Here is a 17,702-nt window from a genome sequence, read left to right as displayed (position 1 = left end):
AGCCACCACCGATACCTCTTCAGGAACCAGGTCATTGTGAGCTTGGCAGAGTCTTATGGACCCAGCAAACTGGTTCTGTTTTCTCCAGCTCAATGACATGGATGGGTGGCCGAGGGTGACTGTTCTTGCCCAGCCCAGAGTGTGCACAATCCAGATGCCCTGACAGCCTATGCAAGTTGACAATGTTATCAGGGTGTAAGATGCTCCCTTCACTAAATGCCATGCTGTGGTTTGGAGACGTGGAACTTTGGGTCCTTTCCATAAACCATGGTGCAGAGCACAGAGGAAAGGATGGAGGTGAAGTTATGAAGTCAACCACGGTTTATTTCCCAGTGTCTCCAGTTCTGCCTTTTTTCCTTTCTTCCCTGAGTGTTGTTGAGTACCTCCCCAACTCACTCCACTTCCTTCCTTTCCTCCCTCCCTCCCTCCCTCCCTCCTTTCCTTCCTTCCTTCCTTCCTTCCTTCCTTCCTTTCTTCTTTCCTTCCTTCCTTCCTTCCTTCCTTCCTTCCTTCCTTCCTTCCTTCCTTCCTTCCTTCCTTCCTTCCTTCCGTCTTCCTCCCTCTAGCCCTGCCTTCCTTTTTCCCCTCCCCACTCTTTCCTTCCCTCTCTCTTTTCTTCCTTCCTGCTGCTTCTTGTTGACTCTGCCTGTGTGCAGGGCCCTGCAGGGAGGATACAAATGCAAGCAAACTGGACAGGACCCTGCCTTACTACGTTGCCCTCCAGCCACCCATGCAACTTTCAGCTTCTCTCTCCCTCCTCACAACTCCCTATATGGCCACCATGTTCACACTGTGATATAAACAGCTGATTACAACTGATGCATAAGTCTCTCTTTACAGCTAGAGATAAGAAATCCTAAGTCAAAGAAATGAGTGATCAATGGTGGAAATCCCAGATATCTGAAAACAGATTGGAGACTTTGGGAGGTGAAACAGGAAAATGATTCTTTGAGAGCTCCTGGAAACAAACCTAACCAGCACCTAAGGGAAAAAGAATACCAGTTCTGCTCTCACCCTCCAAGACTGGGCTGGAGAAGAATATTAATTCTAATCCCCTGAACTCTGGGGGGCAGGACCATTTGAAGCCTGGGAAAACAGTGGTTCTCTATCACAGAGTCATGCTCAGAGGTGGCGTGCAAATGGCTGCAGAGTGAGCATGTCTGGGGCCAGGAGGCCTTGATGAGGACCCTGGGTTGTCTGTGTGAGCTGGGAGGGTTATCGAAGCCTGTGTCTGTGAAATGGGGTGTCTGTGATGACTAACTGAGGTCATGGCTGTGAACACTTGCACGTGCTCTCCAAGGAAGGTCATGTTCCTTGAAACCCTTTGGTCCCCATGCCCACGCTGGGGCATGTTCCAGCTGCCTGCTTGTTCCAGTGTGAGGGCTCCCGGGTGCCTCATACCCCATAGCTCCCCCCACCCCGAACAATCATTCATCTCTGCTGTTTGCCTCCTCCTCAGGGAAGTGTACCGCGTGACGGAGAGTCTACAGAGGGAGAAGTCGGGGCTCCTGAAGCAACTGGATTTCCTGAGGTGGGTCAGCGCTGTGTGTGTTCTGAGGGCGCATCCCAGATGCCTCAGGTGGGGGCCAGGCTGAGTCCACCCAGCCTACATGCCGGAAAACAGCCGCTGAGAGAGCGCCCTCATTTCTCTGCCCTTGATGTATTGTTCAGACACCAAGTACCACCCTCTCCATTATGTTTGGTCTATCTACACACGCCCACTTCCCTCTCCAGTTTATACCCCTGTGGGCGGGCCCTCCCTCGTTCTTCACCGCATCTCTCACAGCACCCTGTGTGGCCCTTGTCAAGTAGAAGGGGACCTGAATTTATTGAGCATCTACACTGTGCCAGCCATACGACCCCTTTCATCTTCAACAAAACTTAGGAAAGTAGGCAGGGCAGTTGTTAATACAGGAGTTAGCTGATGAGGACGTTGGTATTAGAGAAATGAGATAATCTACCAAAAGTGACACAGCTACTCACTGGTGGAGCCAGAATGGAGATCCACTTCGGATCGATTCTCTTTATCCTGCCGTCTTCTGTTCATGTTTGTTGAATGAGTTCAGGCACACCTCATCTTATTGTCCTTTACTTTGTTGTGCTTTGTAGATATTGCGGGTTTTTTTTTTTTTTTTTTACAAATTGCGTGTTTGGGGCCGTGGTGCATCGGGCAAGTCTATTGGTGCCATATTTCCACAAGGCTCAAATGATGTGTCGCATTTTTTAGCAATAAAGTATTTTTTAATTAAGGTTTGTACTTTTTTAGACATCATGCTCTTGCACACTTAAGACTACAATATAGAATAAAACTATATTTACATGGACTAGGAAACCAAAAAATTCATGACTTGCTTTAGGACGATATTCCCTTTATTGCCATGGTCAGTAATCTGCAGGGTCTGCCTAAAAATGAGTCAAAACAGCACCAAGAATGGCGTCTCCTTCGCCTGCTAAAACTCACTGTAACTTCAAAGCTCATTGGCCTGGGATGCGCCCAAAACCCAAACCAAACCAAATCCCACCAAACCTGTGTGGGAAAGGTAGCATTTTGAGTTCCGCCTCTGAGGTTTCTAAGTGCCTGCTGCCTACCAACCACCTCCTGGGGAGTAGTGACCAAGCAGAAAGACTTCGGTTCTGATTTGTAAAGGGCAAATGCTTTGAAGTCAGGTAAATGATGAAGCTTTTGTTTAGTTTTTTTGTTTGAAAGCAAGGTAAGGTCACTGTGTCTCACATCCCTGATGCTACCAGATTGAAAAGTGCTTCAAATTGAATGCCCTTCAAATTTACTGCGCTTAATGCCTGGTTCCAATGGGCCCCAAAGGGCAAGTTCTCATCCACTTAAGAGAAGATGTTGATTCTTAGGAAGGCGTTGGTGAAAGGAAGAGAACAAGATGTTCAAGGCCAACTTTTTGTGTTTTTCCCCTTCTTTCTATTATACTTGGAAAAAAGAAAAGGGCAGATTCAACATGAGTGAGCAGAGGGGGGTGACAAGGCAGCATTCTGCAAATGCTTGTGGGTCTTTTTAAAGGAGAGCAGCCTTTGTGCAGAATCACGTGGCTGGAGCTACAGCATGGTTACCAGCTCAGCCTCTGCCAGCTGGTGAGAGCCCAGCTGTGGAGGGGAGGCCCCCAGCAGGTTTCTCTTCCACACTGAAGTCACCAGCTAGTGACCCAGAGCAATGGGGAAACGGAAGTTGAGGAGAGAAAGTTGGGAGAGGGGAGGGGTGGGGAGAACAGTGGGATGTGGAGGGGTGGTGGTGGTGAAATCAGGACAATGGCCGGGATGTGACCGGATGAGGAGGGGACTGCCCTCCTAAGGGAAATGGAGCAAATGGAAGCAATTTCAGGAACACACCCTTTGCAGCTGCGTCTGGTTCCAGTCCCAGCACTGCCCCTCATTACTGTGTGTGCCCTTGGACAATTGACTTAACCCGTGGGCGTCTTAATCTCCTCCTGCCCACCTCTTGGGCTTCCTTTGAGACTCAGATGATAGATGTGAGTAGCAATCCCAACAGGGAGTGATGGGAATGAAAGTGGACACATGTAAAGCGTCTAGCATTTCTTTAAGTACTGAAGCCTCTGCATGGTGGTGGCTGCACAAAGCATGAAACAACAGCAAAGCCCCGAGAAAGATGTGGCTCCCAGGGCTCCCCAAGTCCTCACCCAGACGCAGGGACGCTCACGTCACTCCTGCACAGAGGGACGGCCATTCCGGCATGAGAAGCTCCCTTTCCATCCTCAGGGTTTACAAGAACCTTCCTCGTCCCTCCCGCTCACTCTGCAGGCCCTGGCTGCTCACCAGATGCACAGCTGGTACAGAACAACCCCGGGAGCTGAGGTCTGTCCTCCGGCCTGTCTCAGACCGGCGCCTGCCGCGTGCAGCTCACTTAGCGGAATGCCTGCCCACGGTCCGTGCCCAGTAAATGGCCATGTTACAGTGATGATAGTCAGACCACAGCTGTGCCCTCCCTTTGGAGAGATCTAAATGTGTTATAATATTTCTTATACAGTATCTCATCCTCCCTTCCCCATCTAGCTACTTTCCATTTCTTTAATCACTTTCAACAAAACTTTCAAAAGAATTGTTTGCCCTTATAGTCACTGTCTCCATTTCTTTTCCTCATAGTCCCACCCTCTAGTCAGGCTTTTTCTACCACTGAAAGTGGAACCAATGACCACCATGTTAATTAAAATATTGACCAATTCTCGGCCCCACCCTCGTCCCCAGCAGTCTGTTCTTGGCACGGCGCCTATAGGGCTCCTTTGAAAACCTGGGTCAGATCAGGACACTCCTCTGCCTCTCCACCCCCACCCACACGGCTCCATCTCTCAACTGGATGAAAAATCAAAGTTCTTACAATGGCCCACAGGCCATGAACGGCAGGTCGCCCTCCTCCTCTATCTTTTCTCTGACCTTGTCTCTTAATGCTCTCCCTCTGAGCACGCTGCTGCCCTTCATTCTGTTCCTCATGCACAGCAGGCCTCCCCCAGCCCAGGCTGTGCCCCAGCAGTCCCCTCTGCACGCCAGGCTCTTGCCACAAATACCCACAGTGCTCCTCTCTCCTGCTTTTTCTCAGCAGCAGTTATGCCTGCACTAAAATACAAATTCTCTGAGGGCAGGAACTTCTTGTTTTGTTCAGTGGTATAACCTTCATAGGCAGAACGGTGCCTGGCACATAGTGGGTGTCCAGGAGACTCTTGTTGGGAGGATGTGGGCACGAATGAATGGTTCACAGAGGGCACAAGGCCCCAGAGCAACTCACAGGCCCAGAGTGACTCCTGGGCACCCTCTGGGGGAGGCTCCCTGGTGATGGCATAGACCCGTGCATGATCTGAAGGGCATGGGTGCCAGGAGGCCATTCTGCCTATCCCCTTCCTCTGAGCTGATTTACACAGACTATCCTCTGCCATTAACCACAACCCCTAAGGAAAGGGGCGGGCCTTCCACAGCACGCCTTCCTCTGTACCACCCGCTGGCGACTGCTGCTATCGGCTCCGTGGACCACAAGCTCCATGTTTGAATAGATTTTCCTTTTCCACCGCAGGGAAAGGAACAAGCACCTCCGGGATGAAAGGGACATATGCTTTCAGGTAAGTGCCCGGTGCCCCCTCCTCTGGGGAAAGACAAGGTCTGTGGTCCGGTGGCAGCCAGCGCCTGAGCCGGGACTGGCCCGCAATGTCCTGAGGTGTGGGGTCTGCTTGCTCCTTTCTGTGTGGCAGGACCATGGCATATGCTTTTTAGAAAATAATAAAAATGCAGGGGACCTCCTGGGTAACAGTGTGTTAATTTCCCATGAAGTCACACACTTCCCTCTTGGCATAACAGGGCAAATAATTGGGAGGGTCACGCATTTCTTGGATGCAGAAATGGTAGTTCTGTCCTGAGATGACGCAGTTGAAATGTCACGATCACTTTTACACCACAAAGCTTGCAGCATTTTTCTTTATTAAAATTTTTATCTCTTGATAAAAAATTTGCATTTTAATTCAAAATTCAAAATGTATACTTGACAATTTATGCAGTAGATTTTATGAGCAATATTTTTACCTTGTGGAGGCCCCTGCTTCTCCAGACCTGAGCACAATACTTACATATTTTCCCAAATAACACAAAATCCTATATTTATTTAAAATCTTCCCTTTGGGCTGCATTAAACAAAATCTAGGATCCCACATTCCCCTACTTTCTTCCCTCTTAGACAGCGGCTGTTGGATGCTCTCAAGGGAAGAAAAATGGTGGCAGGACTGATTGATGTGAGTTTTTAATTATTAGAATGATCACACCATGAAGTTCATGTGTGTCCTTGGGCAAGTCATTCGCCTCCTTGGACCGTGACCCTGCCTACCTCATCAGGAAAGGGAGTCCCTATTCTTTATTTTCCCCCCCCCCAAATTGTAGGGGTTTTTGAGAAAAACTTTTGTCAAGAGGAGGTCTCCCACTGGACCCTTGGCTGAACAGTGGCCTAAATGCAGGTGGCAAGGGGCAGCTGGTTTGCCCTGAATGAAGTGCACCTGGTTTATAACTGCGAATCCTGGAGGGACCTTGTTCCACTGTGTCCTTTCTATCACTGACTGGCAGCAAACACCTCTGCGCCACCTGAGTCCTACCAGAGCAAGGCCTCAGCCTACACGTGTGTTGGATGATGATAATGGTTATTATTGTAGAAGTAACTGCATTTATTTTAAAACTTCCAACCGAATGTCATCCTAATCCCTTGACCTTGCTTTCCCTCACCTGCCAAACTCATTTTGCTTTGAAAAGGGAATGGGCTTAAGAAAGGGGGATAAAATCATGTTAATTCTTTTTTAAAAAAATCATGTTAATTCTGGGTAATAATTAAAAATTAACTTGGAATCATTATAGTCATATTTGCAGAGGCCCTGGGAGTCCTGCCACTCCCCACCTCCCCCCCCTTAAGGATCATCAGGAATCATGGGGATGGCTGGTTAACGAGAGATTCCTTTAGGGACTGTTAGGGAGCATTGGCAAAGAGGGTGCAAGCCCCCACCCCACCCAGGCTCTTCCTTACAGATGTGTGAGCCATTTATCCACACCCAGCCCCCACCCACAAAAGGTTTGACATACCCTGTGCTAGCTTAGTAGCTGTGGACGGGGGCTGAGTGAACTGGTCCTCTGGGCTGGTCTCTTTCTCATGTCCGAGCCTTTGGGAATACCTGGAACTGGAGCCACACAGAGAGTGTGATTTAAAGAGCCAGGGTCTTTTCTGTCCATAAACATTCTTCCTATGCTTTCCACATCTAGCTCCTCTTACCTGTGCTCTTGCAAATTATCAATAGTCCTGTGAAGGACAATATCGTGGACCCCGGGCTCTAAACTGTGTGTTGGCTCATTTGATTAGGTTATTAGACAGGAAGTGGAGGACTTCTGGTGAAAATGCCAGCAGGGAGAGAAGAACATCAATTGCTTATTCAGAGTTTTGTCTAAAGCCTGACCTAGGAGGTGGGAAAGTTGAGCCCTTTCTGCTCAAACATTAGGACAAACTGGCAGGCATGGATCTGAGGGCCTTTTGTGTTTCTGCAGAAAGATAAGGCAGCCAAAGCAAACACAGCTGCTGCCAAGGCAAGCTGGAAACAGAGATCTGGCTCGGTGATAGGCAAATATATGGACGGCAGAGGGATCCTTAGAAGGTAAGTTGTCCTCTATTTGTTCATTCATTATCTGTTCGCTGGTCTTGTACTTCTTGGGAGCAGGCCCCAAGCCTGTGCTGTGCTGAGTGCAGACTGGCCCTTGGGAAGTGGCACTGGTGGGGAAACCTGGGGTCAGCTGTGCTCGCTCCCCTTGAATCTTGGAGGACATATCCCCTCCTGTTCTGACATCCAAGGAGGAGTCTGGTGCAGAGCGAGCCCCTAGGACAAACCATTGTCTTTTCTGTCCCTCCCGTCCTGTCCAGTGTGTGCCTGCAGAGAGGGACTGAAGCAGTGCTATAGATCAGCAGAGGGGAGAGAACAAGAGCGGTCAGGGACAGACATGGAGAGTGTGGCCTGACGATGCCCAGCTGTCAGTTGAGCAGAATGGATACACTTGGTTTTTCAGGCACATGACTATTTGGGCTCTAAAGGACAATTAAAGTGCCCTATGGAATCTCTAAGAGTTGAACTCCTTCACAGACAAGAATAGGGCCTGTGCTTGACTGATTTCTTTCAATGATTCATATGTAATTAACTCAAAGATGACATGTTTTGTTCCTGTTGGATAACACATAATTGCATCCCCAAAGGAGGGGTTTGTTGTTTATTCAGAGACCAGCCAATCCCCTTCTTCTTGTTGGCATGTGCTCCATCCACATTGATGGCCAGAGAGAGTTAGAGGCAGCTGGATCCCTTAGTATTAGATCTGGGGACAAAGTGTGCGAACTTGCTCATCTAGGAGACACTGAGGACAGCAAGCATGCAATACCAGGTGGGCAAAGGGAAGTGGCTCTGGGCTGTCAGTCAGCTGATGAGTCAAGTCTTTGGAGCTGATCATTGTGAATTTCTAAGTATCTGAACAGTGAGGTACAATTTTGGAGCTAAGTTTGTGCAATAATAGTTGGCCTGTTGGTTCCTCCGAACAGAATCTATTCATTGATTGATTCAGTCAATAAGCATTTACCAATTCCCTCCTATGTAGCAGACAGTTTTTTGAGTTCTGTGAAGATTCCAAAGATAAATTAGACATGAGCCCTGCATTAATGTCTATTATCGAGTGCCTGCAATGTACAGATACTGCGCTGTGTGCTGGGTATATATATAGTGGTGAGCAAACAGGCTCTGAGGCCACTTCCCTCTGACTGACTTGCAGGGTCACTGAAAGAGAAAGGAAAAGGAAGGAGAGGCAGGTCGAGATACCCTGGCTTCCTTCGACCCAAAGCACGTGCTCTAGTGGGCAGCTGCCGCTGAGCCAGGAGACATCTGACTAGTGGGGACATACAGTTAGTTAGGGCTGGCCTTGGGAACAGAGTCGAGGCTATCTGGTCGTTAACCCAGGATGCTTTATTTATGCTCCTTTCTTCACACCCTTTTCTTCTCCATCAAAGCATTTCTCACAACTTGTAAAAATGTGTTTAGTTGTGTCATTATTGCTCTAGCCCTTCCACTAAGCTGAGCATTCCTCAAGGACAGGGGATGTGTCCATTTGTTCATGACTGTGACGTTAGCTTTATACCTGATAGATCATCATTATTACCTTCACTGTCATCACCATCATCACCTTCATCATCATCACCTTCACCATCACCTTCATCACCTTCACCATCAGGCTCTTGTATAAGTGTGTTGAGTGAATGAACTAAACAATGCTGGGTTTGGTTTTCCCTTTTCCAGAGCTCTGTACCCCCAAGGTGTGGTGCTCTTTTGTCATCTGTCAGAAAAGCGCTATGGCTTCCATACTGATACATTTTACAATTTTCTTCCCCCTCTTCCATCTTCTCCCCCCCAAACAGCCAGTCAGAGGAGGAGGAGGATGTGTTTGGCATGCTGAGGAGGAGAAGCTCCCTGGGCCTGAGTGGGTATCCCCTTCCAGAAGAGGAGCCAGGAACCAGGGAGCCAGGGGCTGAGGGTCCACGCCCCCGGGCACTCCGCAGAATCATCTCCATTGAAGAAGACCCCCTGCCCCAGCTCCTGGATGGCAGCTTTGAGCGGCCGCTGAGCAAATGCCCAGAAGAGGAGGCGGTCTCCAACCAGGGGGTGGAAGGACAAAGCCAGCAGGCCCAACCTTCTCAGGGGGAACTCGTGCCCACATCTCCCCGAGGGCAGCCTGTTGGGAAAGAAGCTCTGTCTAAGGTAAGGGCATATTGCACCTTGACTTTAGAGGTCACTCCTATGCCAAGTCCCAAAGACAGCTTAGAAAATCAGATGTAACTGGTCTCATGATTCAACATATTTGTGTCCTTCAAATACTACATTTCCCTGCTTAGCTGAGTGTCTTGGGGGAGACTCAGGGGTCCTGGTAAATTCTCCTTATAAACTCTGATGTTTGTCCCACTCCCTACCCTATGTTCTTTTCTGATTCAGCGTAAGGCACCAACCCCATGTCCCACCTGAACTCCCCACCAGGTCTTCCTCTAAACTCTGTGGGGAGAAGGAGGCCATATGAACCATCTTCCTCTGGCTCATAGTGATGATGTTCCACACCTTGTTTGTGACCTAAGCCTAGGAGCCTTCCTTGGGCCCTGACCCCTCCACTTGACCCTCCAAAGCAGCTTTAGAAATGTCCCGGCAGTGTGAAAGAGGCTCCCCTGCACACTAGGCCAGCCCTTTAGAATTAGCCCTTGCCACCTGGAGCATTTCCATGGCTGTATTAGCATGTGTGACAGGAAGACTTCTCTGGCCACTGTGCAGGGACATGTGGTGTCAGTTATCACCCTTGGGTCTGGATTAAGATTCATGCCTATGTGTCACTCCTCTGAAGGGTGGAATGGTGGAGGCCCAGGCCCCAGGGAGGGTGGAGAATTGGTGGCACCCACTGGTGGGTGAGGCCCCTCCCCCTACCTGTCCTTCCACAACCCTGTCAGCGCTATACATGCAGGCATTGGGCACAGATGGGGTTTTCAGTACCCCATGCTTTCCCCCCAAATGTGAAAGAAATGTCAAGAGGCCAGCGGTAGAGGGAAAAGGCTAAGCATTGTGTCTGCTATGGCATTTGATCCTTGCAGTCATCTAACGAGGCGTCGGAGATGTATTCTTCCTTCCGGCAGACTGGGAAGTAAAGTCCAAAGGGGTGCGGCCTGGCCCAACCTTCTCCCTCTGCTCTCACACACTGAGGCTCCACCAGTCTGGGCTGCCTTCCAGCTGCGGACAGAAACTGCGGCAACGAGGAAATATGATCCACCAGCAGCCACAGCAGCCTCAGTAGAGGCTCTGCTCCTCGGAAGGTGGCATGAGGCAGGCCCTCCGAGCAAGGCTGCTCAGCCGGAAACTGTGCAACCTTTCAGAACAGTAGATTGATAGCAGGAATCATGAACTTATAAATACCACGTCCTTTGAACCAGAACTTCTCCTTCTAGCAGTCTTTTCTCAGGAAATAACCAAAGTCAGACAAAGATTTAATGCAAGAATATAAGTGTACTAGAGGCCTAATGCATGAAATTCGTGCAAGAGTTGGCCTTCCTTCCCCCTGCTACCAGCTCCAGCTTCCCTCCAGCACCCAGGACCCGGGCTTCCCTCAAACCCCCGGCTTCATCCAGAAGGTCGTCTGGAACGATGTCTGGTCTAATTAGCATATTATGCTTTTATTATTATAGATAATAGCAAGCAATTGAAAATCTAATGGGACATAAACTATAGTTTATTAATTCAGTAGAATATTACACTGCTGTTAAAAATAACATTTAAAAATAGTGAAACAGAGAAATATTTATAATTTAATAATATATGAAAATGATAAAATTATAATATCTCAAGTCATTCTCAATAAAACATATATTCATTCATCTATATAGAAAAAAAAGCCTGGAAGAAATGCATTTGAACATGAGTGGTGACCACTGCAGGGCAGTAGGGTAGATTATAATTAGTATTTTCCTCCCTGCTTTTCTGCATTTCCTAATTCTAAAAACAAAGTACATATTAGTTTGATTTTTAAAGTGGTCGGAAGGAGATTGGCAGACCTTCCTCCAGTTGTCTGGCCCCGATCTGGTTGGCTCACTGTGGATTCGCCCCAGAAGGGACATGGCCTAAGTGCACAAACACTGAGTAGGAGTTTGCTGCACCTGGCAGGTGTGTCCTGCCGCAGCTGAACCATCAATAAATGTGTTTATCTTCTTCGGCCTGAAAAAAAAAAATAGTGTTTTGTCCCATGGTAGGGGGTGGGCACAGGGCTAACGTCAGGCACAGCCTCTGCAGCGGGACCTGCTCCTCCTGCCCTGGGCTTCTCATGTCTCCCCACACCTGGGCCTGAGGACACAGATGCTGCTCTGAGCTTTCATCTCAAACAAATTACGGGGAGACCGAGGCTGAGCAGAGACTGGCAGAGAGCCCATGCCCTTGGCATTGCAAGAGTAAAGAAAATGGGCAGGGGGCATAGTTTTTGAGTGTGGAGCATTTTTTTCTTTAAGTTTAAATTCCTGAAATTGACCTTGAATACCTACTGAAGTGCTGCATGGAATTGATTTCTCCCCAAAAGGCTGTTAGTGGCTTTTCTCTGATACTCAAGTGCTGCTAAGATCTGCTGCCACTCCATTATAGTATTTGCTGGATGAGAGGAGCTAATTCCCCCAAATCCACTTCTCAATAGATTCCAAAGAGTTTCCTCACTTGAACCAGCAGTGCTGGGCTGGGTTTGAAGGCAGGACTGGGGGGAGCGAGCAAACAGCTCTCCCACAGGAATGAGGGCTCAGTGGAGAGCAATGACCCTGTGCTGGCGGCAGGTCCTTTCTCTGCCTCTCATTCCCTCAGTGTCTAAGCCAGCCGCGGGCAAACTACGGCCCGCGGGCCAGATCCGGCCCGTTTGAAATGAATAAAACTATTGAAAAAAAGGACCGTACCCTTTTATGTAATGATGTTTACTTTGAATTTATATTAGTTCACAGAAACACTCCATCCATGCTTTTGTTCCGGCCCTCTGGTCCAGTTTAAGAACCCATTGTGGCCCTTGAGTCAAAAAGTTTGCCCACCCCTGGTCTAAGCAAGTCCATTCCCCACTGGGCTTCGGCATCCCAGATGAATGGGCAGCGGGCTCAGCCCCAGCCCTCCTGCTGCCGGGCAGGGCAGGAGGAGCAGCAGTGCTGGGGGATTTGAATGCGCTGCCAGTGGCCTGGTGTTAGCATTTCCCCTTCTACGAGGTGGAGACTGTCTTGCCTTTGTTCCCCAGGCAAATGGGGATCCTGGATGGAAGCTGATGAGATGGGACAGAAGAGCAAAGGGCAGGAAGGCAAGACTATCCCCGTCAGTCTAGCCCAGTAATGGCGAACCTTTTGAGATCGGCGTGTCAGCATTTTGAAAAACCCTAACTTAACTCTGGTGCCGTGTCACCTATAGAAATTGTTTGATATTTGCAATCATAGTAAAACAAAGACTTATATTTTTGATATTTATTGTATATATTTAAATGCCATTTAACAAAGAAAAATCAACCAAAAAAATGAGTTCGCGTGTCACCTCTGACACACGTGTCATAGGTTCATCATCACTGGTCTAGGCTTTCAATGAAAGGGCAGAAACAAGAGCCCTACCCCAGCCTGGGCTGTCTCTGCCCCTGTGACAAAGATGTCTTTTTTCTATCTCCTCTCCTCCCTGCGAACATTTCTCCTATCCCCCCTTTCACCACCCCTGCTTCTGCTTTAAGCCCAGCTCAAGGCATCTGCGGGGTGAATTCTGGCTCTCCTCCCTGCTGCCCGAGCACTTGGACCATTGTGCTGAGATTGTCTGTTTACATGCCTGTCCGCTTCTTTCCACCACAAGCCAGGCCTCCTCCTCATCCCTGCATCATAGTAGGCAGACAACAGCTGCCGGTTGAATGAATGTCCCTCTTCCCCTTGCTGATGCCCAAAGCTACCTGCATCTGCGGCTGGGCGGTCTCCTGGTGCCAGTGTGGAGACCAGGTCCCCACTGTCCCCTGCACACCGGAGGGATGGGAGAAGGGCAGGTGGTGGCAGGAGCAGGGCTTGCGGCCACACTGTCTGCCGTCCACAGGAGGAAGGCTCTCTCTCCACCCCAGACCGGCTCTTCAAGATTGTGTTTGTGGGCAACTCTGCCGTAGGGAAGACATCCTTCCTGAGGAGATTCTGTGATGACCGGTTCTCCCCGGGCATGACAGCCACGGTGGGTAAGTTCTTACCCCTAAACTGGGCCCTGCCACTTCAGGGAAGGGGAGGTTGTGAGAAGGGGGCCGAGGGAGGCACTTGGAGCTCAATGGGAGCAGCTGTGGGTCCTCAGGGAGGGGAGGCCAGGTCTGCTTGCTCCACAGTGAGGCTGAGGGACAGGCGCAGTCCATGCCTGCAGAGGGCTAGCTGCTAAGCTCACTCCCAGTGGGACAAGACCACCGAAAGCTTCCCAGGTCCAGCTTGAGTAGAACTGAAGTTGCCAAAGATGGACTTCAGCCCTTTTACCCCTCTGAGCCTTTCTCTCTTATTGTTTCTTCCCACTTTCAGCAGGGCCCTGAATCTTCATGTTCCTGCTGGGACTTATTCCCTTCCCCCTCCCCCCACCCCTGTCACCACAACCCCAACCCCCTCCATGAGCCAATTGCTTCCGTGCCCTGCCCCTCTCAGTGTGTGTGTGTGTGTGTGTGTGTGTGTGTGTGTGTGTGTGAGAGAGAGAGAGAGAGAGAGAGAGAGAGAGAGAGAGAGAGAGAGAAAGAGAGAGAACAGGAGGGATGGCGGGCAGAGCTCTAGATGGCTCCTTTACGCAGATGACAAGACATTACCTGTCCTGCCTCCTGGGCCTGCTGGGTGGCAGCTGGAGTTCACTGGAGAAGCCCATTAAGTGCAGCTATTAGTGGATGATCATGGCTTAATGTGCTCCCACTCCTGTGTAATATTTTATTTAGATGAAGGACTTTCTCCCTTCTCCAAAAGTTGCTCATTGCATTGGAATATGTGGTGAGACCACAGGCATCTTGACCTTTTTAGCTTTTACCAAGTTGAATCACCCAAACAAAAAATAAGTCCACTGAGTTCCTACTGTATGCCATTTAACCACACTGATAAGTCAACTATATTTGAAAATATATGGATATATCTGAATATTTACCATGGGCTTTTATATTCATCATTTCACTCAACCTTCGTACAACCCTGGGAGGCAAGTGTTGTTATCAGCCCAATGGACAGATCAGGAAACTGAGGCCCAGAGAGGTGAAGAGGCTTGTCCACATTCCCATCAGCAGGTTGGTGCAGATAGTAGCCTCCCCTCTGCCCCCAAACCCCTTCTGTTCCATTCCACAGTGTCCCTCGTAACTTTGAGTTGTGTGTGCTCAGCACCCCATGGATTTTGAGGACACTTCCCTGCCACGGGAAGTGGACTGATGGGTGCAGGCAGGGGAGGCTGCTGAGGTTCAGTGGGGCATTAGAAGTCCTGGCTCTCTGTCTCTGCTCTGCCACTAACCAGTTATGTGACTTCAGGGGGACACGTTCCCTCTTTGGGCTTCAGTTTTTCTCATCTGAAAAATTAGGGAAATGAACTGGGTCACACAATACTGCTTCCAGGCCTGAGCCTCTGTCCAGGCCATCTTTTACCTTTGGGTGCCTGACAGCTGGCCCCACAAGACAAACGTTTCCTGCCCCAGAGTCCTGACTGGGGAGACTCCATGTTCTTCCTCTAATCCTGAACTGGCCCTTCTTCCAACTTTCCTCTACAGATGGGTCTCCTCCCACCTGCTTCAGGGTGCCATTCTTACTGCTGGGCCTGTTCCTATGGTGTTTCCACATCTGGAATATCCTCCTGTCCCTCCCTTCTGCTCCATTTCACCCCAAAACTGAGAGCACCTCAAGATGAAGAATCGGGACCCTGAAGGGAAGAAGAGCAGAGTCTGTGAACTCATCCCAGAAGAGTCTGGCTTTGTCTGCCCTGGAGAAAAGTGACTGGGAGTGAGCCAGGTGCACTGAGCTCAGGAGTGAGCATGGTGACACAGGAAGCAATGGCTGAGGAGGTGGACTGAATTCCTGGGAGATCATTCAGTGGGGTGGGCCCCGACAAGCCATGGCTCAAGCACAGACCATGAGAGGCAGGAGGACAGATTCCAAGTGTTTAGGTGCCTCTCCTGTTGAAATCAGGGAATCAGGGTTCGTTTACATTTCCAACTAGTGTCCCTAAGATGCAAGTCTCTAAAAAGAGAAAACCAGACTAATTTGCACTTCCCAGGGGGCCAATTATGGAAACACCTACAAGTTAGGTGTAGGAACTGCGGCTCAAATTAGTGTTCCAGCTACACAGCAGGCCTTGCTCTGGTGCACCTGTCAGTAGGCACAGTCATAGAAGCCACCTGACAAATGCTTCTGTAAAAGGACAGAAGAGCCACAGAGTCCTGGCCCTGGAGGGCCAAAGCGGTCCAACCCTAGATTGGAGCTCTAGCCAACCACCTGTCCAGGGCAGCAGCCCCTGAACCATGAACACAGTACAAACAGGGACTCAGCAGCCCCTTAAAGCTTACCTCCGTCATCAAAGGGGACTTCCTGGCTTCCCACTGCCTCAAGGGACCATGACTGGTACTCAACTCCTGGCTTGCGCGTAATGTAAGTTCTGCAGTACAACAGTGTGACTTGAGCACCTGCCTGCACCACCTTAGCACCACATGATTCCTTTACAAGCAGGTGTTTGGGCCTTGTGGGTGTCAAAGGATGGTCTCTTAGAACATCAGAGCTCATTTTGTAAATGAAAAGACTGATTATTAAAGGCAAAAGCTCCCTAGAACCCAGGACTCCTAGTCCAGTGTTTTTCTACTGCCCCACATAGAATCACCGCTCCTGCTTTTCCCAACAGACTGCACTCTGCTCTTTCTTGGCCACCAGTTGGGTTTCTATCCCTCTCCCCATCTCTACAGAGAAATCCCTAGTTGTCCCCATGACAACTTGCAGACACTCCCACTCCCACATCCGTCTTGCTCTAAATGACAGCTTGGTCCTGTCTTGTCACCCTTTCTGGAGTCCATCAACCAGCTCTAACTCATTACCATCCCACAACATAACACACTTCACAGCCACAGAGGCTCCAGCTTTCCAGCCATCATTAAGGAACCAGTTAGGTTGCAAGTTGGAGGTCACCTCCATGTGTTCATTGAATGCTACAGCTGAACAGATCCTGAGCACCAACTTACCCTCCACACCCTCCATCACACCTCAATTTACAGGTGAGGACAGTGAAACTCCCCCAAAATGAGATGAAGCAATGTCATCAAGATCACATAGCTGGTCAAAGGCAGGGCTAAGACAGGAACACAACATGGTCGCCTGGCTCCTGGGGTGTTGGAACTGGTTATGGTCTTAGAAGTCAGTGTAGTTCAGGCCCTCAGGTCCCATGTTATTGTGTAGCCTCTTCTATTGGAATTGACTCCTTGTGTCTCTACCTTCCCTTGCCTCTCCCTCCCATGGACTTATCTGCTTCCTGGGCCTGCCTGTCTGAGGCTGCAGAAAGAAGCACCAGTACCTGGCAGGTACTCACCAAGCTCACCACAGCACAGAACCTGTTTTTGTCCAGCACTCCTTGGTCCACCTCACTCTCTGCAAGATAAGCATCCTGTCCCTCAGCAAAGCAATCAGCCAATGAGGCAGAGCTCAATCATAAAGAGCTGAGACCTGTCTGCCCCTCTGCCTTCAAGCCTTTCTTTCCACCAAGAAGAAGGCTCTGTCCTTGGGCTTCCCACCTTGGGCTGGCTGGTTTCAGATCAGGCCCTGAAAGTGTGTTGACAGTGCTGGCATTCTCCTGAGTTGTTGCCAGAAAGTAGGCAGCCCCTTCAGTCTCCCAGAGTATACACTGGGGAAACACTTCCACTTTTGGCTAAGAAGAAAGCTCACCTGGATTCAGCTCCCAGCCAGTTGTAATCCATTTGGATGGAAACACTTAGCCCTGGACTTTCCAGATGAAATGAAGCTGCCAGGTGTTTCTGTGCCCAGGATACTGGTGAAAAAAGAAGAATGAACCTCAGAGCTGGGTTTGCAACACACTGCACCTGATGAGCTTGGGCGAGGCATGCCATCTCTGGATTCTTGTTTCTTTATCTCTCATTGGTGTGGTGGGTGGGGTGGTGTGTATATACATATCTGTAGGCATGTGTATGTATGTGCATGCATATGTGTCATGGGGGGAGCACTGTGATGATAGAGAGATAGCATATGAAAGTTAGAAATATCAAGCATTCTACCAATGGGTGAAATCACTCTTTTCTCTACCTAGAAAATGTACCCCTCTGCCCTCATCTGCAAAGCACAGGGCCTCTAGAGTCATTCTAGGGGTGACGACTCTCCCTCTTCTCCCCCACTCACGTGTCCATAATGCACTGGCCTTTGCCTGGGGACAGTGGCTGGGATGGTCTTTTCCATTGACTGCCTCTTTGTTGTCTGTTTTGTCACTTCTATCTTTTCCATGCAAGCTGCTATTGCTGTCCTCCCTGAGCCCTCCAGGGTGAGGACCTTAGAAGCTGGGCCCTTTTGGAGGTGGTATAGGATGCCCTCTGTTTCCAAGATTTGATACCTTAAGAGGGAAAGACTTTTTGAGCCTGATTAAGCATTTGTGAACATTCTTAAATGATGGCGAGAGAGGAATGTCTGT

The 17,702-nt window shown here is 49.4% G+C and overlaps 1 protein-coding gene across 1 annotated transcript in view; it reads left to right on the top strand.

Moving 5' to 3' along the window:
• The window catches only part of CRACR2A (calcium release activated channel regulator 2A), a gene marked incomplete at its 5' end in the record, with an annotated part of 82,720 nt that overhangs the window by 47,921 nt on the left and 17,097 nt on the right, over nucleotides 1-17,702 (top strand). The window contains 5 exons of the mRNA XM_081082362.1: nucleotides 1,460-1,531; nucleotides 5,045-5,090; nucleotides 7,042-7,148; nucleotides 8,942-9,281; nucleotides 13,131-13,263. Of these exons, the coding sequence (XP_080938488.1) occupies nucleotides 1,460-1,531; nucleotides 5,045-5,090; nucleotides 7,042-7,148; nucleotides 8,942-9,281; nucleotides 13,131-13,263 (698 nt within the window). The remainder of the gene's footprint in view (nucleotides 1-1,459; nucleotides 1,532-5,044; nucleotides 5,091-7,041; nucleotides 7,149-8,941; nucleotides 9,282-13,130; nucleotides 13,264-17,702) is intronic.

This window comes from Myotis nattereri (assembly GCF_964212035.1).
Source record: "Myotis nattereri genome assembly, chromosome: 2".
NCBI lineage: Eukaryota > Metazoa > Chordata > Mammalia > Chiroptera > Vespertilionidae > Myotis > Myotis nattereri.
The sequence above is the reverse complement of the archived record's forward strand: the minus strand, read 5'-3'. Positions and strand labels throughout refer to the sequence as shown.